This window comes from Dipodomys spectabilis, unplaced genomic scaffold (genome assembly GCF_019054845.1).
Source record: "Dipodomys spectabilis isolate Male_0828 unplaced genomic scaffold, ASM1905484v1 ptg000136l, whole genome shotgun sequence".
NCBI lineage: Eukaryota > Metazoa > Chordata > Mammalia > Rodentia > Heteromyidae > Dipodomys > Dipodomys spectabilis.
The window spans coordinates 12,036,563-12,055,894 of NW_024870813.1; the positions used below are offsets into that span (position 1 = coordinate 12,036,563).

The 19,332-nt window shown below is 38.1% G+C and overlaps 2 protein-coding genes across 3 annotated transcripts in view; both read left to right on the forward strand.

Moving 5' to 3' along the window:
* P4ha1 (prolyl 4-hydroxylase subunit alpha 1) overlaps nt 1-19,332 on the forward strand; it is a 65,874-nt gene that overhangs the window by 19,175 nt on the left and 27,367 nt on the right. For both annotated transcript variants that reach the window (XM_042690136.1, XM_042690135.1), the window contains exons 5-8: nt 5,871-6,008; nt 10,597-10,836; nt 12,722-12,918; nt 16,921-17,097. In XM_042690136.1, the coding sequence (XP_042546070.1) occupies nt 5,871-6,008; nt 10,597-10,836; nt 12,722-12,918; nt 16,921-17,097 (752 nt within the window). The remainder of the gene's footprint in view (nt 1-5,870; nt 6,009-10,596; nt 10,837-12,721; nt 12,919-16,920; nt 17,098-19,332) is intronic.
* Nucleotides 9,943-10,339, forward strand: LOC122116488 (protein transport protein Sec61 subunit gamma). Its single transcript, XM_042690144.1, has one exon. The coding sequence runs from the start codon at nt 9,974-9,976 to the stop codon at nt 10,178-10,180; it is 207 nt and encodes a 68-aa protein (XP_042546078.1). The 5' UTR covers nt 9,943-9,973; the 3' UTR covers nt 10,181-10,339.

Genomic DNA, 19,332 nt, shown 5'->3' on the forward strand with positions numbered 1-19,332 from the left:
TTTTTTGGGGGGGGGGGGTCCAATCGTGGGGCCTGAACTCTGGGCCTGGGCGCTGTCCCTTAGCTCTTCAGCTCAAGGCTAGCGCTCTACCACTTGAGCCACAGCACCACTTCCGGCTTTTTTCTTTTTGCTTATGTGGTGCTGAGGAATCGAACCCAGGGCCTCAGGCTTGCAAGGCAATTGCTCTACCACTGAGCCACCTTCTCAGCCCCAAATGCCAGCTTTTTTGATAAATTCAATTTCTAGTACATAAGTGTTCAGTATTGTTGGGTGCATTTAGTTTGACTAGAATTAATTTGGTCAAGATCCTGAATTCTTTGATTAAAAAAAAGTAATTTCCAGTACTGGTGACTAGCCCTGGTGATATATTTTTTTTCAAGTGTAAAGAAGTGAAAAGATACTCAGCATATAGTTTCTTAGGGTGAAATGATTTTTATTTTAGATTACTTTTAGTATGTAAAAACTATGTGTGAGTTTTTAGTTTTTATAATATTAATAGTACTATTAATAAAGTAAATATTCTACCTACTGTTTTGTGTGTATATGTGTGTATGTGTATGTGTGTGTGTATGCTATAGTACTCCGGCTTTAACTCAGGGCTTAGATGCTGTCTTTTAGTTTTTTCAATCAGTGTTTGTGCTCTACAGTTTGAGCCACGTATTCACTACTTGTGGCTTTTTAGAGTCTCAGACTTTCTTGCCTTGACTGGCTGTGATCCTTAGACCTCAGCCTGCTGAGTATTATAGGTATTAGCCTATAATACTATCTAGTATTTTGAGTTTAAGATTATTTTATTTAATATAGGCCATAAATTAAAAATCTGAGGCTATGGACATCAATAATGGACAAGTCTAAGTGAAATAACATAATTGTAGTTGGAATAAATATTGAGGTGTATAGATATTTTACCAACAGACACAGAAAATAGTCTGGAATTTAAAGAAGTAAAGGGATTAGTACAGAGTAGAAGCTTAAATATTTTTTAAATAATAAAGGCATCTTCATTCTATTTCCTTATTCCCCAACCCCAAAGAAAGGAGAAAGCTGAGCTAGCTACAGATTAAATAGTCCCATGAAGCCAGGTACTGTTGGCTCATGTATGTAATCCTAGCTACTCAGGAGGCTGAGATCTGGGGATCGAGGTTCAAAGCCAGCTCAGGCAGGAAAGTCCGTGAAACTCTTACCTCCAATAAACCACCAGAAAACCGAAATGGCGCTATAGCTCAAGTGGTAGAGTGCTAGCCTTGAACTAAAGAGCTGAGGGACAGCGCTCAGGCCCAGAGTTCAAGCCCCAGGACCGACAAAAAAGAAAAAACTCCCATGAGTGTTTACCGGTGTTTATTAGCTGTGAAATAAACTATTGTAATTTCCCCATCTGTATCGTTTTTCATTCTGCAGTTTTGATTAACTACAGTCTAAAAATATTAAATGGAAAATTCCAGTTTATTACAATAACTCTGTGCCTTTTTACCTTTCCTTTTTCCTTTCCTCTTATACTGGTACCAAGGCTTAAACTCAAGGTCTCCTGAACTCTCACATAGCTTTTTTGCTCCTAGCTGGCACTGTGTCACTTGAGCCATATCTCCAATCCAATTCTATGTCTTAAGTAGTGTGATGAAATCTCTTGCTGTCTGCTCTGTCTTGCCTGGGATGGGCATCATTCCTTTGTCCAGAATATCCATATACTATCTGCTACTTGTCACTTAGTAACCTCTGTTATCAGATCATTGTTGCATTGTCATAGTGCATTGTGTTCAACTTGAACACAAATGGCCAAAAAGTGTTTAAGTAAAAGGTGAAAGTTCTTAGTTTATTAAGAAATGAAAAATAAGTGATATGCTAAGAGTAGTAAGAATGAATTTTCTAGACCTGAAATTGTGAAAAATAAGAAATTCATTCTAGTTTTAGTTACAAAAGATAGAATTCTACAGTGCATAGTGTTAAGAAAGAAAATACAGGGGGTGGGAATATGGCTTAGTGGTAGAGTACTTGCCTAGCATGTATGAAGCCCTGGGTTCGATTCCTCAATCCAACGTACACAGGAAAAGCTGGAAGTGGTGCTGTGGCTCAAGTGGTAGAGCACTAGCCTTGAGCAAAAGAAGCTCAGGGACAGTACCCAGACCTTGAGTTCAAGCCTGAGAACTGGCAAAAAAAGGAAAAGAAAGAAAATACATTAATTTGTGTATGTATAAGAAATACACACATGTTACATATGTAGTTTATTACTGTGTATTCTATTTGAGGAGTTTACGAATGTGTCCTTGTGGGTAAGGGGGACACTACTGTATTATGTATAGGAAAGGAGACCATATAAAGAAAAGTAATGGCAAGTACTTGTGAATGCTTTATTGCTGTGATTAAATACCTGTGATTATTTTCTGTAGTATATAAAACCCTGGCAAGGAGCTGGGAAGGTGGCTCAGTGGTAGAGTGCTTGCCTCACATGCATGAGGCCCTGGGTTCAATTCCTCAGCACCACATAGGCAAAAAAAAGCCAGAAGTGGTGCTGTGGCTCAAGTGGTAGGGTACTAGCCTTAAGCTGAAGAGCTGAGGGACAATGCCTATGCCCAGAGTTCTGGCCCCACGACTAGCAAAAAACAAAACAAAACAAAGAACCCTGGCAATATTTGTAAGGAAATACACATATGTCTGTCTGATGTCTTTTTCACTGTACATACTCCTTCTACACATGCAGTCATCTGTTCATTGAGTCATTTATTTATTCAAAAGTAATAACCTACATAGTTCTTTTTTTTTGTTTTTTTTCAGTCGTGAGACTTGAACTCTGGGCCTGGGCGCCGTCCCTGAGCTCTTCAGCTCCAGTAAGCCATCTGCCACATGAGCCACAGTGCCACTTCCAGTTTTCAGGTGGTTAATTGGAGATAGGAGTCTCATGGACTTTCTTGCCTGGGCTGGCTTTGAACCACGATCCTCAGATCTCAGCCTCCTGAGGCTAGGATTACAGGTGTGAGCCATGGGTGCCCAGCTTACGTAGTTCTTTTTTTTTTTTTATTGTGAAAATACTGTACAGAGGGGTTACAATTACATGGACAAGATAATGAGTACATTTCTTTTTTTTTTTTTTTTTTGTCGGTCATGGGGCTTGAACTCTGGGCCTGGGCGCTGTCCTTCAGCTCTTCAGCTCAAGGCGAGCACTCTACCACTTGAGCTACAGCGCCACTTCCGGTTTTCTGGTGGTTTATTGGAGATAGGAGTCTCACGGTCTTTCCTGCTGGGGCTAGCTTTGAACCGTGATCCTCAGATCTCAGCCTCCTGAGTAGCTAGGATTACAGGCGTGAGCCACCAGCGCCCGGCAATGAGTACATTTCTTATCAAGCACTGTAGCCTACTCCTTTGCTCCTTTGTTTCCCCTTCCCATCCCTTTGCACACACCCCCCCCCCCCCCCCCCCTGTGTCCCACACCAAAGTTGTAAAGTTCGTTTTTCTACATAACGACTTGTACATCTCATTGTTGCAATGGGTCCTCCTGTATCCCTGTTTTAACGATTTGTTTTTTCCCTTCCCCTCCACATATGCCAATATCAAATACAGTGAAGGGAGAGGTTATACCATGGGGGAGGGACATACAAAGCAACAAAGACATAATCTTATAAATATGTTAGAAACAATTTATGTAGTTCTTTTATGATGTGAACTTTGAGGATTTAATCTGTGGTAGTCATCCCATTATAAAATAATACACTTTTTGTCCTCTTAGAGAGGACTTAAGCATTGTCTTAGATTTTGTTTTGAGGCATAAGAAGCATTAGTCTTTTGTAAAATTTGCTTGTGGAAATTGTTATTAAGAGCTGCTCTTAAAACTTAAAAATATACTTGGTATGAATTTCAGATAGCTGTTTTATTAGTACATTTCCATTATAATAAAAATGCTGGGGCTGGGAAGGTGGCCCAGTGGTAGAGTGCTTGCCTTGCATGCATGAGGCCCTGGGTTCGATTCCTCAGCACCACATAAGCAAAAAGCCGGAAGTGGTGCTGTGGCTCAAGTGGTAGAGCACTAGCCTTGAGCTGAAGAGCTGAGGGACAGCGCCCAGGCCCAGAGTTCAGGCCTCACAACCGGACCCAAAAAAAAAAAAAAGCTTAAATATTTTGCTGATAAAAGTATTTACTGATTATAAGTTAGTGAAAGGAAAGGGATTTCATCTCATATCTTTTTTGGGGGGGGGGGGAGGGCGTCCAGTCATGGGGCCTGAACTCTGGGCCTGGGCGCTGTCCCTCAGCTCTTCAGCTCAAGGCTAGCGCTCTACCACTGGAGCCACAATGCCACTTCCGGCTTTTTTTCATTTTGCTTATGTGGTGCTGAGGAATCGAACCCAGGGCCTCAGGCATGCAAGGCAAGCGCTCTACCACTGAGCCACCTTCCCAGCTCCTTATCTCATATCTTTTTAACAATAATGGCATGTGCATTATTAAAGTATTAAATCTCTTTGTCATTACTTCTTTAGGAGTATTTAACATCTATGTTTTTTTAAAGGCTATCAAATAATTGGTTTATTTTTCTTCTATATTTTATATAAATCCTCCTTTAGCTTAGGTTTTTTTTTTCTTTTTCAATTCTAGAGCAGCCTGGAATTGGCCCTGAATTTGTAAAAATTCTTTGTCAGCCTCCAAGTGATTGATTCCAGATATTCATCATCACAATTTATTTCTGCTAGTATCTTCCTTCTTCCACCACTTCCCTCAATGCCTGCCCGTTGTGGGGCTTGAACTTAGGGCCTTTGCTTGCTTGCTTATATCTGGCACTCTACCACTTGAACCATGACTTCAGGCCTGCTGTGTATGTATGTGTGCATGTGCCAGTACTGGGGCTTGAACTCAGGGTTTAGGCTGTCCTTTGGCTTTTTCTACTCAAGGCTGAAGCTCTGTCACTTGAGCCATATCTTCACTTCCAGTTTTTTGGTGGTCAGCTAAAGGTAACTGTATCATGGACTTTTCTGTATGGACTGGCTTTGAACTGTGATCATCCTCCTTTGTCAGCCTCCTGAGTATGTAGGGTTACAGGCCTGAGCCACCAGCTCCTAGCTTAGGCCTGCTTTTTGCTGGCTTATTGGAGAGGGGAGGGAGTCTTGTGGACTTTTCTGGCCAGATAGGCTTTAAACTGCAGTCCTTTGGATCTCAGCCTCTTGAGTATCTAGGATTACAAATGTGAGCTACTAGCACATGGTTAGTTGTTTTGTTTTGTTTCTTAAGTGTTACTGGGGATTGAACTCATGCCATTGTGCTTGGTAGACAAACAGGAGCTGTACCACTTGAGCCATACCCTCATCCTCTATTAGGTTTTATATTTGATAGGTCTTGATTGACAAAAACTGTTTGATGGTTAGACATATATAAATATACATTAGTATAAACCAGTTTAGCCATTGATCCTAAATACCTATTTAGACATCCTTTTCCCCTCAAATTCTTCCAAAATGTATATATTTTAATTTTTATAAAATGTATATATAATATATAAATATAAAACATAATGTGGAAAGAGATAGCAACTAAGAGCACAGTTACATCTGAAAGTATAATTGGTTGGAAGATGAATGTAATTTTCAAATGCATGAATTTTCAAATGCATGCTCATTTCTCAAGCTTAGTGGAAGGACTTTTTTTCTTGCTGTATTATGTAAAAACTGTTAGTTGATCTTTTCCTACATAGATAGCATTTTGAGTGACTTAATATTAGAAATTGAACAAGCGTATATCACATTCAGTGTATTTCCTTGTTCTTGAATTTTAATGATATGGTAAAAAATGATAATAGATCTTGGAAAATTCTCATAAAGACACTGCAAATCCTCATAAAGACGCTTACAAGGTTCTAGTTGCCCTCTCACTTTTTTCTGTTTTTCTATTTCAAGGCTTTATCTCTAACCTAACCATTCAGAGACAGTACTTCCCTAATGATGAAGACCAGGTTGGGGCAGCCAAAGCATTACTGCGTCTCCAGGACACCTACAATCTGGATACAGATACTATCTCAAAGGGTAATCTTCCAGGTAAGATCGTTCTTGCAGTATATCAAGGTGCCTGTTGCCTAGCCAATCTATTCAGTCCACTAGGAAATGTTAGTAGTAAAGTATCTTTAAAATTTTAAAGTATAATTTGGTTGATAGCCTTTTTTTCTTTTTGATTATGGAACCTGAATTCAGGGCCTGGGCACTGTCCCTGAGCTCTTTTGTTCAAGGTTAGCACTCCACTACTTTGAGCCATAGTCTTCTGGTTTTCTGGTGGTAATTGGAGATTAAAATTATTTCACAGACTTTTTTGTCCAGGCTGGCTTTGAACCTCGATCTTCAGATCTCAGCCTCCTGAGTAGCTAGGAATACAGGCTGTTTCATAGCCTTTGAGTACAAAAAATGCTCCTTTTCTCCTTTTTGTTGTTTTTTTTCAAATCTTATTCTGGAAAATGTCAAGCATCACACACGCACACGCGCACGCACACACACACACATATACACACACACAAATGAAAATAATAATAGGATCACTGAGCATCAAATATCTTTGTGCCAGTATTGGGTCTTGAGCTCAGGACCTTCAGCACTTGCTTAGCTTTTTCACTAAGGTTTGTGGCTTTACCACTTGAACCACACCTCCACTTCCAAGTTTTTGCTGGTTAATTAGAAACAAAAGTATTTCAGATTTGACTGCCCAAGTTGTCCTCAAATTGTGATCCTCAGATCTTAGCATCCTGGGTAGATAGCACTACAGGTGTGAGCCACTCAAAAGATGTTATTTACAATTGGATTTTTAGTTGTCTGTTGAATCTCCTTTATTCCTTCCATTGTCTGCTCCTCCATCATCCTTCCTTCCTTCCTTCCTTCCTTCCTTCCTTCCTTCCTCTTCCTCCTTTTCCCTTCATTTTGTCTCCATCTTTTCTCTGCCACCTCCTCCTTCCTTCTTCCTTCCTCTTTCTTCCTCCTTCCTCCTTAACCTTCCTCTTTCCTCCTTATCTTTCCTCTTCTTCCTTTTCCTCCTTCCTTCTTCCACTTATTCTTCTACCACCTCCCCCCTCCCCCCACAACCACAGTGGTCACTTGGGAAACCTGGTTGTTAGTTCAGTGTAATATATTCACATTCTGTAGATTTCTTTGGCAGTATTTAAAATTGTTCTAACTTCTGTGTTTCTTACAAATTGGTTAGACTTTGAGGTTGTTAGATTCAAGTTGTTTTTAAAATTAGCTCCATAGGTGGCGCTAATGAACTTTGAATTGAATTGCATGAATCCAGGTCTTGAGTCCCATTACATTTTTTGTGATGAGGATGGATTATGAACGGGTTTAGGGGCTGAGAGCCTGCTTATAAAGAGCTCCCCGAGTTTTATCAGTTTGTGCAACCTTTGCAGATCATTGCCTAGAACTAATTTTTTTCTTTTTTCTTTTGGTCATCTCATTCTAGTTTGGTTATTTGGAGTTTTATAATCAATTCTTTCAGGAACCAGTTGGTTACACTGAACTATAGTTTCTGAACTAGAGTTTATACAGGAAAGACAAGCTTAATCCTTGATTATCAATTTTCAGAGTAATGAATTGATGCCCTAATAACTTCTTTTTTTTGGTCAGTCATGGGGCTTGAACTCTGGGCCTGGGTATTGTCTCTTTAGCTCAAGGCTAGCACTCTGCCACTTGAGCCACAGTGCCACTTCCGTTTTTCTGAGTGGTTTATTAGAGATGAGAGTCTCACAGACTTTCTTGCACAGACTTTCCTACCTGGGCTGACTTTGAACCACGATCCTCAGATCTCAGCCTCCTGAGTAGCTAGGATTACAAGCGTGAGCCACCCATCTGATAGCTTTCTGTAGAGATGATCAGTGACCTTATCTAAAGTATCATGAATTCATGGATTTTCATATACAGTATTTTGTATTTCAGCTTATTCTTTTTTTTTTTTTTTGGTGCCAGAACTGGGGCTTGACCCCATGGTTTGGGTGCTATCTCCGAGCTCCTTTTTTTTTGTTGTTGTTGTTGTTCAAGGTTAGTGCTCTACCACTTGAACCACAGCTCCCCTTTTGGCTTTCTGGTAGTTTGAGATAAAGAGTCCCATGGACTTTCAAAAGCCAGGCTTCGAATTGCAGTCCTCAGATTTCATCCTCCTGAATAATTGGGATTATAGGTGTGAGCCACTGGCACCTAAACCTCATTATTTATTTTAATGTTCAGATTATCCCAATTTTAGATAGTGAGAACTTCTTCATATCAGCTCATTATTTCATTTGTCTTTGTGATGATTGTATTATTCATTGATAACAAGGAAACTTCTTTGCTATTGAGGCCCTGAGGTTAAGCCCCAGTGTCACCAGGAAAAAAAGGTGCAAAAACAGATCATAAAATGGGAAAAATAATTGATTTTTAATTGATAAGTGATAAAGAAATTTTATCCAGAATGCATAAAAATTCAAAGCAATAATAAAAAACAACTGCATTTTTTTTCAGCCATGGGGCTTGAACTTGGGTCCTGGGAACTATCACTGAGTGCTCAAGGCTAGCACTCTTCCACTTTGAGTCATAGCTCCACTTGTGGTTTTTTGGTAGTTAGAGGTAAGAGTCTCCGGGATATTCCTGCCCGGACTGGCTTTGCACTGTGATCCTCAGATCTCAGCCTCAGCTAGGATTAAAGGTGTGAGTCACCAGCACCCTGCCTCAACTGCATTTTATTAATAGCAAAGATTTGACTATTTTTTCCAAAGAAGATACACAAATGGTGGATGTACACAAAAAGATACTCAATGTTACTTGTCATTAGGGAAATAAAAAAAACATGATGAAATACCACTTCATACCCACCACAATGTCTTAATAAAAAAGAATGTAGCCGGGCACCGGTGGCTCACACCTATAATCCTAGCTACTTAGGAGGCTGCAATCTGAAGATCGCAGTTCAAAGCCAGCCTGGGCAGGAAAGACCGTGAGACTCCTATCTCCAACAAACTACTAGAAAACTGGAAGTGGCTCTGTAGCTCAAGTGGTAGAGTGTTCGCCTTGAGCTGAAGAGGCCCAGAGTTCAAATCCCACAGCCGACAAAAAAAAAAAAAAGGTAGTATTAAGTATCTGCAAGGTTGTAGACAAGCTGCAGTTTTATCACAGTTGGTAGAAATGAAAAATGGTATAATCACCTTGGAAAATAGCAATTTTTCAAAGTATTAAGCAGAGTTGCTATGTGACCCAGCAGTTTCACTGCTACATATATTCTCAACATATGTAGCAACCCAAATGTCCATAAACTGATAAAATATAGTCTGCCTATACAGTGCATTATTTGGCAATGAAAGGATGCTACAACATGGATGAGCCTTGAAATACTGAGTAAAAGTGTACAAATACAAAAATGACATATTGTATTGCTCCATTTATATGAAATGTTCAAAGTAGGTAAATCAGTAGAGATAGAAAGTGGTTTGTCTAGGATTGGCATTGGGTTGGGGAGCTGATGGATAGTAATTGTTAGTGACAGTGTGTGTGTGTGTGTGTGTGTGTGTGTGTGTGTGTGTGTGTGTGTGTGTGTGTGTGTGTGTGTGTGTGTGTGTGTGTGTGTGTGTGTGTGTGTGTGTGTGTGTGTGTGTGTGTGTGTGTGTGTGTGTGGTGTACCAGTATTACTGGGGCTTGAACTTAAGGCCTAGCACTTTTGTTTAGCTTTCTGGCTCAAGGCTGACACTCTACCAATTGAGCTATACCTCCAGTTCCTGGGATTGTTTTAGGGTAATAAAAATGTTGTAAAATTATATTGTGATAATTGTTACATAACTATGAATATACTAAGAATTATTGTAATTTTTTTAATGAACTCAATGGCATTTAAATTATGTATCATAATGCCATTAAAAAAAAGCAGTCAACAGGTTTGCCTTTCTTTGTATACATCCATTTGTTGGTCAGGAATAACATTTCATATGGTGATTTCTGCTATGTTAGAGAATAGCATATTTCAACGTGTCGCTGGCGTGAGGAGTGGCCGCCCGGTAATCATGGATCAGGTAATGCAGTTTGTTGAGCCAAGTCGGCAGTTTGTAAAGGATTCAATTCGGCTGGTTAAAAGATGCACCAAACCCGATAGAAAAGAATTCCAGAAGATTGCCATGGCAACAGCAATAGGATTTGCAATAATGGGCTTCATTGGCTTCTTTGTAAAATTGATCCATATCCCTATTAATAACATCATTGTGGGTGGCTGAATCCACTTTGGAGACAGTTTCATCATGGGGATTAGTGAGTGAGGGAGAAGCTCGCGAAGTAAACATTCATCTGAATTCTTGGTGTTTTTTCTGGTTTTATCCCCCTTCCAAGATGTTTTCTATTCCTAAATTAATTTTGAAGTAAATTGTTTTTCCATCAAAAAAAAAAAAAAAAAGAGAATAGCATATTTCAATTTAATTGCTTTTTGTTTTAGATTGATGGCTACTATGTCTTGGATTCTTATGTGCCACATAGGCTACATTACTTTTTACATTTTTCCTTTGTCCATAAAAACAGGATAATTTTATTTTTCCTACCTCAGCATTTTTGTAAAGTTCAAATGAAAGTGAAATAAAACTTTTAAGTACAGAGTACTATGAAAATTCCCAAAGTTCTCTTTATTTTCTTTTCCCAGGAGTAAAACACAAATCTTTTCTAACAGCTGAAGACTGCTTTGAGTTGGGCAAAGTGGCCTACACAGAAGCAGATTATTACCATACAGAACTGTGGATGGAACAAGCACTGAGGCAGCTGGATGAAGGCGAGGTTTCTACCGTGGATAAAGTCTCTGTTCTAGATTATTTGAGCTATGCTGTGTACCAACAGGGAGACCTGGATAAGGCACTTTTGCTCACGAAGAAGCTTCTTGAATTAGGTATGTTATTTGGGCCTAATTTAGGTTATAATTATATAGAGGATATGAATTATTTGTGTGTTCATCCATATGCCTTTACAAATTTGTTAGAAGTCAAGAACCTTATCTATTGGACATACTTTATTCTCTCACTGTTTATTCTTAAAGAAAATGGCTACTGATTTTTCTCCCCTAATAGTTCTGTAATGTTGACTGCATTCTTCTACTCTGTTCTCCAGGAAATTAAAAATTGGATGTATTCTAACTAGTCAAAAATATTCACTTATCCTACTACCCTGTTAAATGCTAACCAGTTTCCTTTGAAATACATTACTGGTTTATTGCATTTAATATTCAAAATTTTCAAAAATGTGATTTTATTAGAAATCTGACCACTAGTGCTTTGAAAAGAGATGGAGTATTTTTCTGAGTATTATTCAAGGATCATGTGCATCATAGTTACCTGGTATTTGGTAGAAATGAAAGTCCTTTGATTTCTATTCAACCTATTAAATAATAATCTTTGGAAATTGAATCATAGCGTTTATACAATAATAAATTTAGGTAGCCTTTTGTGTATTATAAACCTTTTTTTATGGATAGGAAGTATGTATGAGTTAGAAAAGTCAGTTGAAAAGTATTGTTCATCTAAATGTGAAGGGTTTTTTTTTGTTTGTTTTAGCTGGTCCTGGGGTTTGAACTCTGGGCCTCGCTGCTGTCCCTGAGCTTCTTTTGCTCAAGGTTATCACTTGAGGCACAGCGCCATTTCCAGCTTTTTCTGAGTAGTTTATTGCAGATGGGAGTCTCATGGACTTTCCTGCCCTGGCTGGCTTTGAGCTATAATCCTTAGATCTCAGCCTTCTGAATAGTATTATAGGCATGAGCCACTGGCACTTGGCAAAAGTAAAATTTTGATAATTGGTTTATTTCTTAGGTGAACAAATGAAGATATTAGTTCAAATGGCCTTTTTGCTTTCAGTATTTTCTAATGAATTTTCCGTCTAATTTATAACATGTTTTATATTTATTATAAAACTCTATTAATACAGAAAAGGATACATAAGAGTCACCCATAAACGAATCACTCAAAAATACCCTTTTGTGTCAATGTAGTATATATTTCCCTCCCTACACATGCACACTTTTCCCTTGTACAAAGTAGGCTTTTGTGATGTATGGCAAGTTTCTAAAGGATAAGACATGCTTTTACTCTAGGTCTAGATTTCTTAAATGCTTTACTGGTCTGCAGTTTTTATTTTTATCTCTCTATGTGGTGGTTTGGATTATTTTCTTGTCCGGATGGGTGGTGTAGTTCTCTTCCTTTACTAAAAGGTAGCTAAAAATTATCACTAGCAATTCTGAGGCAGTTAGTGGATTTTGGCTTATTTGAAAATTACAGCTTTAGTTTATTTTTTTCCTTCTTACTTAGAAATTTGGGGCTGAAATCAACTCAGCCTCACATGTAAGCTGTGTTCTGTATTTATAATGTATCGGTGATAAATGTTTTTGAACTCTGTATGTTGTGATTACTTATGATTGCCTTTCAGACTCAAAATCTTTTGCAATAAATAGGATGAGTAGGATTTTAAGACGTATTTGACATCAAATTGAGCCTAGTTTCTTTGGCTAATTAGTAAGTTCTCAAAGAGAAGCAATAATTGTTGCCTTGAAATAAAAGGCTGTTTCTCTCTACAGTTGCTTTTCATATAGAATGACTATATGTAGTGGTTTGCTTGACACAGTACTAGTTTATATTTATTGTTGGGGTATACTGTTTATAGTGCTTTCTTTCACTCTCAAAAGCATCTTGATTTACAAAATAAAAGAATGGTCTCATATATTACTGTATTGTTATGCTTGACTCTAAAGTTACCTACATGAATATGCTTTATTTCTCTTGTACTAGATCCTGAACATCAGAGAGCTAATGGTAACTTAAAATATTTTGAATATATAATGGCTAAAGAAAAAGACACCAATAAATCTACTTCAGATGGTCAGTTTGATCAGAAAACCACACCAAAGAAAAAAGGGATTGCTGTGGATTATCTACCAGAAAGACAGAAGTACGAAATGCTGTGCCGTGGGGAGGGTATCAAAATGGTAAAGTGGAAAGTCAATTGTGTGTGTGTGTGAGTGTGTGTATATTATGTGTTTGTACCTAGTTCTAGAGAGACTGACAGTTCTTCTATATTTAAGTCTATGTGAAAATCAGAGTGGTTGTATATACTGTAATAGTCCCTATCACCTTATTGTGGATGTCACACTTAACATGCTCCATTTGTTTTGCAAGCTCTTCAGACATCAGTAGATAAATAGGCCTAAACAAGAAAAACTATATTTGTTAAAATTGAACAAGTGTGTTTTTCAAGACTTCTCAGAGCTTTTTAATAACAATGTACATTATGATATATGTTGTTCTGCCAACAGGAATTTGATCATAGGCAGTATCATTTGGTACTGGTGTTCAGTTGAATAAGGGCCCAGGTTGGTGGCTCAAGCCTATTATCCTACCTACTTTGAAAGCAGAGATCATAGTCCCAGCAAAATAGTTCACAAACTACTGGGCTCAGTGGTATGTGCCTATTATCCTAATGACATAGGGAAGCACAAGTGGAAGGATCAAAAACCCAGGATGGCCAAGACATAACACAAGATTTTACTTAAAAACTAACCAATGCAAGATTGAGATTTTTGGTTCGAAGCCAGCCAAGCCAGTAAAATCTGCGACTCTTCTCCAGTTAACTATCAAAAAGCTGGAAGTGGGTGACTAAAGTGGAAGAGTTCTAGCCTTGGGCAAAAAAGCTCAAGGACAGCATCCTGCCCCTGAGTTCAAACCTCAGGTCTGCACACACAAACACACCATACACCCCAGTAATATCAAACTAATCAGTGAAAAGCTGCTGGTGGCTGATGTTTAAAATACTAGCTTCTCAAGAAGCTGAAATCTGAGGATCAAGATTTAAAGCCATTCTGGGAAGAATGGTCTACTAGATTGGAATTGTGTCTAAAATGTTACAGTACCAGCTTTGAATAAGAAAGTATAGAGAGACTACCAGGCTCAGAATTTAAGCCATAGTTACTGGTACCCCAAAAAAACATTTTTAAAACTAATTTTTAAAAAGGTGATACGAAATAGGGCTGAAGGCACCTTAAGTGGTAGAGCACCAGCAGCCAAGTCCTGAATTCAACGTCAGTACTGCCAAAAAAAGTGAATTTTTAGACTAAATATTTGCGAAATGTTTATTTTTTTTCTTTACCAGTAACTAAAGCTTGAACATACATGCATAACTGCATATATATGTGTGCAGAGGCTAGGCTTTTTTTGATATTGGTGAGTGTTTCATCCTCACCAATAACAGCAAAATATGAATATTATATCTTTGTTGGTGCTTTCAATAACCAGGTTTATGGACTTCATGCTTTTTTTTTTTTTGGCTGGTTCTGGAGCTTAAACTTGGCCTTGGGTATTGTCCTTGAGCCTCTTTGTGCTCAAGGCTAGTGCTCTACCACTTGAACCACAGTACCACTTCCGGCTTTTTCTGTTTATGTGGTACTGAGCAATAGAACCCAGGAGTTGACGCGTGCTAGGCAAACACTCTGCCACGAAGCCACATTCCTAGCCCTATGCTTACTTTGATACCTAATGAGTACATGTAAGAATAATATATTTTGTTAATTTCTTTTTCTTATTTCCAAATATTTTAGTATGTATATTAGTCAACTTCACTACTGTGACAAAACACCTGAGATAAGCAAAAGGAATAAAGATATATTCTGGTTCCTAGGTTCATAGGTTTTAGTGAGTGGTTTGTTCACATTACTCATTTGGACTTGTGGCAAGGCTTAACATCAGGAGGGGAAGAATGTAGAAAGCAGACCGGTTTACCTCATGGTGGCCAGGAAGCAGAGAGATTTAGAGATGGGGTTATCTGTATCTCCCTCAAGGTATACCCACAGTGGACTTTAACTAGGCTTAACTCCTGGAGGTTCTGCACCTCCTAACTACTGCATGCTGATTAGCCAAGTCTTGAAGTACATTTTAGATTCAAACTATAATAGTATTTATCTCTTAATAAGGACTCAAACACAAAGCCATATGACTCCTGAAAAAATTCACAGTAGTTCCATGGTAACATCAGGTGACTATTCAGATTTCTAAGATTTTTTTTTTTTTTTTTCTTGTACCAATCCTTCAGCTTGAACTCAGGGCCTGGGCACTGTCCCTGAGCTCTTATGCTCAAGGCTAGCATTCTACCCTTGAGCCACAGCTATACTTCTGGCTTTTTTTGGTGATTAATTGGAGATTAGAGTCTCACAGACTTTACTGTCCAGGCTGGTTTTGAACCATGATCCTCAGATCTCAGCCTCCTGAGTAGCTAGGGTAACAGGCATGAACTACCAGTGCCCAACAAGCAGATTTTTTTTTTTTTTTTTGCCCTTAACATCTTTTTAAAAAATCAGTAAGTAGAACTATAGGGACAAAACAGGAGCCTGATAATTTACCAGTTTGTTAATGAGACACCTACATGTCAACTCTGCCCACAATAAGGGCAACGTGTTTTTTTTTTTTTTTTTTTTTTTATTGTAAAGCTACTATACAGAGGGTTACAGTTACATGAGTGAGGTTATGAGTACACTTCCTCTTGAACATTGTTACCCCCTCCATTGTTTTCCCCCTACCATCCCCTCCCTCCCTCCCTTCCCCGAGGTTCTTTTTTTTTTTTTTTTTTTTTTGATTGTGATTAAATGATTACATAATTTCAAAGTCACAAGTTCATTCTAACTTCCCTGGAGCAAATTGTCTACCACAGTCTGTAATATATAACAGTGTTCACATGTTATATACCATATTTGTGATCAGCAGCATGAGGATATTTAGTAGTGGTTCAACCAGATGAGCGGGAGTTCTTTGTTTCTTAAGTCCTGTTAGTTTTGTCGTATCACCTAACCTTTTGGATTTAGCATCCACTTATGAGGGAGACCATGTACCGTTTGTCTCTTCGTTCTTGGCTTACCTCGCTCAACATGATTCCTTCTAGCTCCATCCATTTCCCTGCAAATGCCATTATTTTGTCATTTCTAATGGCTGCATAATATTCCATTGTGTATAGATACCACAATTTTTGGATCCATTCATCTGTGGTGGGGCACCTAGGTTGTTTCCATATCCTAGCTATTGCGAACAGTGCTGCAATAAACATGGAGGTGCACGTGTCCTTGTATATTGGTTCCTGTTGTTCAGGGTAGATGCCTAGAAGTGGTATGACTGGGTCGTAAGGGAGGTCAATCTTTAGCTTTCTAAGGACCCTCCAGACTGCTTTCCAAAGTGGTTGTATAAGTGTACATTCCCACCAGCAGTGTAATAGGGTTCCTCAGGGCAACGTGTTTTTTTACAGATGTTTAAATTTATTTTGTTATATAAAAGACCTAATTGACATAAAGCTTTATATTTGACCCTAAAGTGCCTGAGTAGTAAATATGAATTATTGTTACATTAATAATTAAAACTAATAATTTCTTCTTCATATTTGATCTACTTAGAAGAATCAAAAGAATCAAAGTAAAAAAAGAATCAAATTACATGCATTAGCATGCCTGTAATCCCAACACTAAGAAAGCCGAGGTAGGAAGGTCATGAGTTCCAGGCTAGCCTAGATTATATATACCAAGACCTTGAGCCACACCACACCAAAAAAATAAGAGAAAGAATCAGCTACATAATGATGTATTTCAGTATGTACATATATATGATTGAAAGGAGCATTTCATTGTTTGATAATTACAACTGAGTTTTAGTTTGATGCAGGAAAGGTTAAGAGGGAAATCCTGTCTTTTTACTTCAGGTGTTCTATCTCTCCCACCCAAAAGAAGCCTTTTTGTTCCAGTGCTGTGGTTTTACCCAGTGCCTCCCACATCCTAGAGAGAACTACTGCTGAGTCACTTTTATTCTAAGATTCATGTTTGATGCAAAATATTTATAATATACTATCGCATTTGTATATTCTTCCAGAAATACTCTGTATATGCAAGCATAATTTTTTTCTTATCTGCACAGGAATAATTATTAAAAATTACTCTTAATAGATTTGTCATTCTCTTTAGACTCCACGAAGACAAAAAAGACTGTTTTGCCGTTACCATGATGGAAACAGAAATCCTAAATTTATTCTGGCTCCAGCCAAGCAGGAAGATGAGTGGGACAAGCCCCGAATTATTCGCTTCCATGATATTATTTCTGATGCAGAAATTGAAATTGTCAAAGATCTAGCAAAACCAAGGGTAAATTTTTTTTAAAATTCTCCTCTACTTACTGTATATCTGGTTTAATTTCTCCTTTGTAATATAACAGGACAATTGGTATGGAGATAACTCCAACAATAATTTTAAATATTATTTTCTCAGCATAATTGTTGAGTCATTATATTGGCTCTTCTTATGCTAATATTTCTGTTATCAAAACAAGTAACACATCTTACACTAGGCCTTAAACACTGGATAATGAAAGTTGTAAATGAAGTTCTTATTTACAGTTAACAAATTTGTGTTTTGTTCTTTTACTGGAAAAAAATATATCTATAATTTTTGGGGCCAGTCCTGGGGTTTGAACTCAGGGGCTGGGTACTGTTTGGGAGGGTTTTTTTTTTTTTTTTTGCTCAAGGCTAGCCTTCTACTACTTGAGCCACATTTTTGGCTTTTTGTTTTGATAGTTTATTGGAGATAAGAGTCTCATGGATGTTCCTGCCCAGACTGCCTTCAAACCATGATCCTTAGGTCTCAGTCTCCTGACCAGCTAGGATTAATAGATATGAGCCACTGGCACCTGGCTGGAAAACCTACTTTTATATTATTTTGTAGTTTTTATCACTCAGAGATCAACTTTTTCAGGTCTTTTAATACTTTCATCTGAAGGAATATTTGGATTATTATTTTTTTTGGAGGGGAGGGTTCTGGTCGTGGGGCCTGAACTCTGGGCCTGGGCGCTGTCCCTCAGCTCTTCAATTCAAGGCTAGCACTCTACCACTTGAGCCACAGCGCCACTTCTGGCTTTTTTCTTTTTTCTTATGTGGTGCTGAAGAATCGAACCCAGGGCCTTATGCATGCAAGGCAAGTACTCTTACCACTGAGCCTCCTTCCCAGCCCTCATTTGGATTATTTTCATTCCCTTTTAGGCACATTAATATTAGGAACTTATAATTGGGCACAAAAGCATCATGCTAATTTTTAAATTTGATGTCATTTAAAAATTCAGATTTCAGGAGCTTGGAGTTTAGCCCAGCGGAATGGTGCCTGCCCGGCGCACGCGCAAGGCCCTGGGTTCGGTCCTCAGCCTTGGGGGAAAAAAAAATTCAGATTTCAATCTATATTATCTTAGTAAGAAAAATCGTGTAATGTGCATTAAAACTAATATTACGTGTGAGAATGTAGGAGACTATGTTCTTGCCTTTTCCCATGATCTTGCTCTTAAATATTTCATCTTACTGGTAGTAAAAAACTATCACTAGGCATACTTTTGCTTTTTTATTATACAGGGTTCAAGGTAGTAAATATTTTTTAGGCTTTGTAGATCAAATAAATGGTCTCTGCTACAACTACTCAGCTCTGTCATTATAGTGTAAAAGCAGCCAAAGAAAATTTGTAAATAAATAGTATGGCTATATTCCAATGAAATTTTAATTCTAAAAATAGGTGGCAGCTGAATTTGGCACAGTGGGTTTGCTAATTCTTGTTAAAACTATAAAATTGAAATATCTGAATATCTCATTTAAACTTAGAACTTTTATTTTCCAAATTAGTAATTTTGGGGTTTTAGAAATTATTATTACAGAAGTATTCCAGCTAAGTGCTGGTGGCTCACGCCCGTAATCCTAGCTACTCAGGAAACAGATTTGAAGGTCACTGTTTGAATTCAGCCCAGAGCAGGAAAACCTGTGAGACTCTTTACCTTCAGCTTACAAGCAAAAAGGCAGAAGTAGAATTATGTCTCAAGTGTAGAATGCTATCCTTGAAGACAAAAGCTCAGGGATAGTGCCTAAGCCTTGAATTTAAGCCCCAAGACTGGCATAAAAAGAAAATAGAAAAGCCAGGCACTGGTGGCTTCTCCTGTAGTCCTAGCTACTCAGGGGCTAAGATCTATGGATTGTGGTTTGAAGCCAGCCAGGGCAGGAAAATCTGTACACCCATATCTCCAATTAACCACCAGAAAACTGGAAGTGGTGCTAAGGTTCAAAGTGATAAGAGTACTAGCCTTGAACAAAAGAGCTCAGGGACCAGTATCCAGTCTGAATTCAAGCCCCATGACCAACATTTTTTAAAAAGAAAGGAAAAAAAAAATTTAAGAAGAAAAATATTCCATTGTAAAAAACAAAAGACTGGTCTAATTCATATTGGTGCTAAAGTAATCCTTATAACACTGCCAAGCAGAATGCTACTTAATATTTATACTCTTACTTTGTTTTAAATTTCTATTTTAGTCTTTTTAACCAGTAGACACAATTTGCCACTGTGTTGGTTAAA

What these genes read in the sequence shown, in the direction of transcription:
- LOC122116488 (XM_042690144.1), top strand. Translation starts at nt 9,974, where the DNA reads ATGGATCAGGTAATGCAGTTTGTTGAGCCAAGTCGGCAGTTTGTAAAG.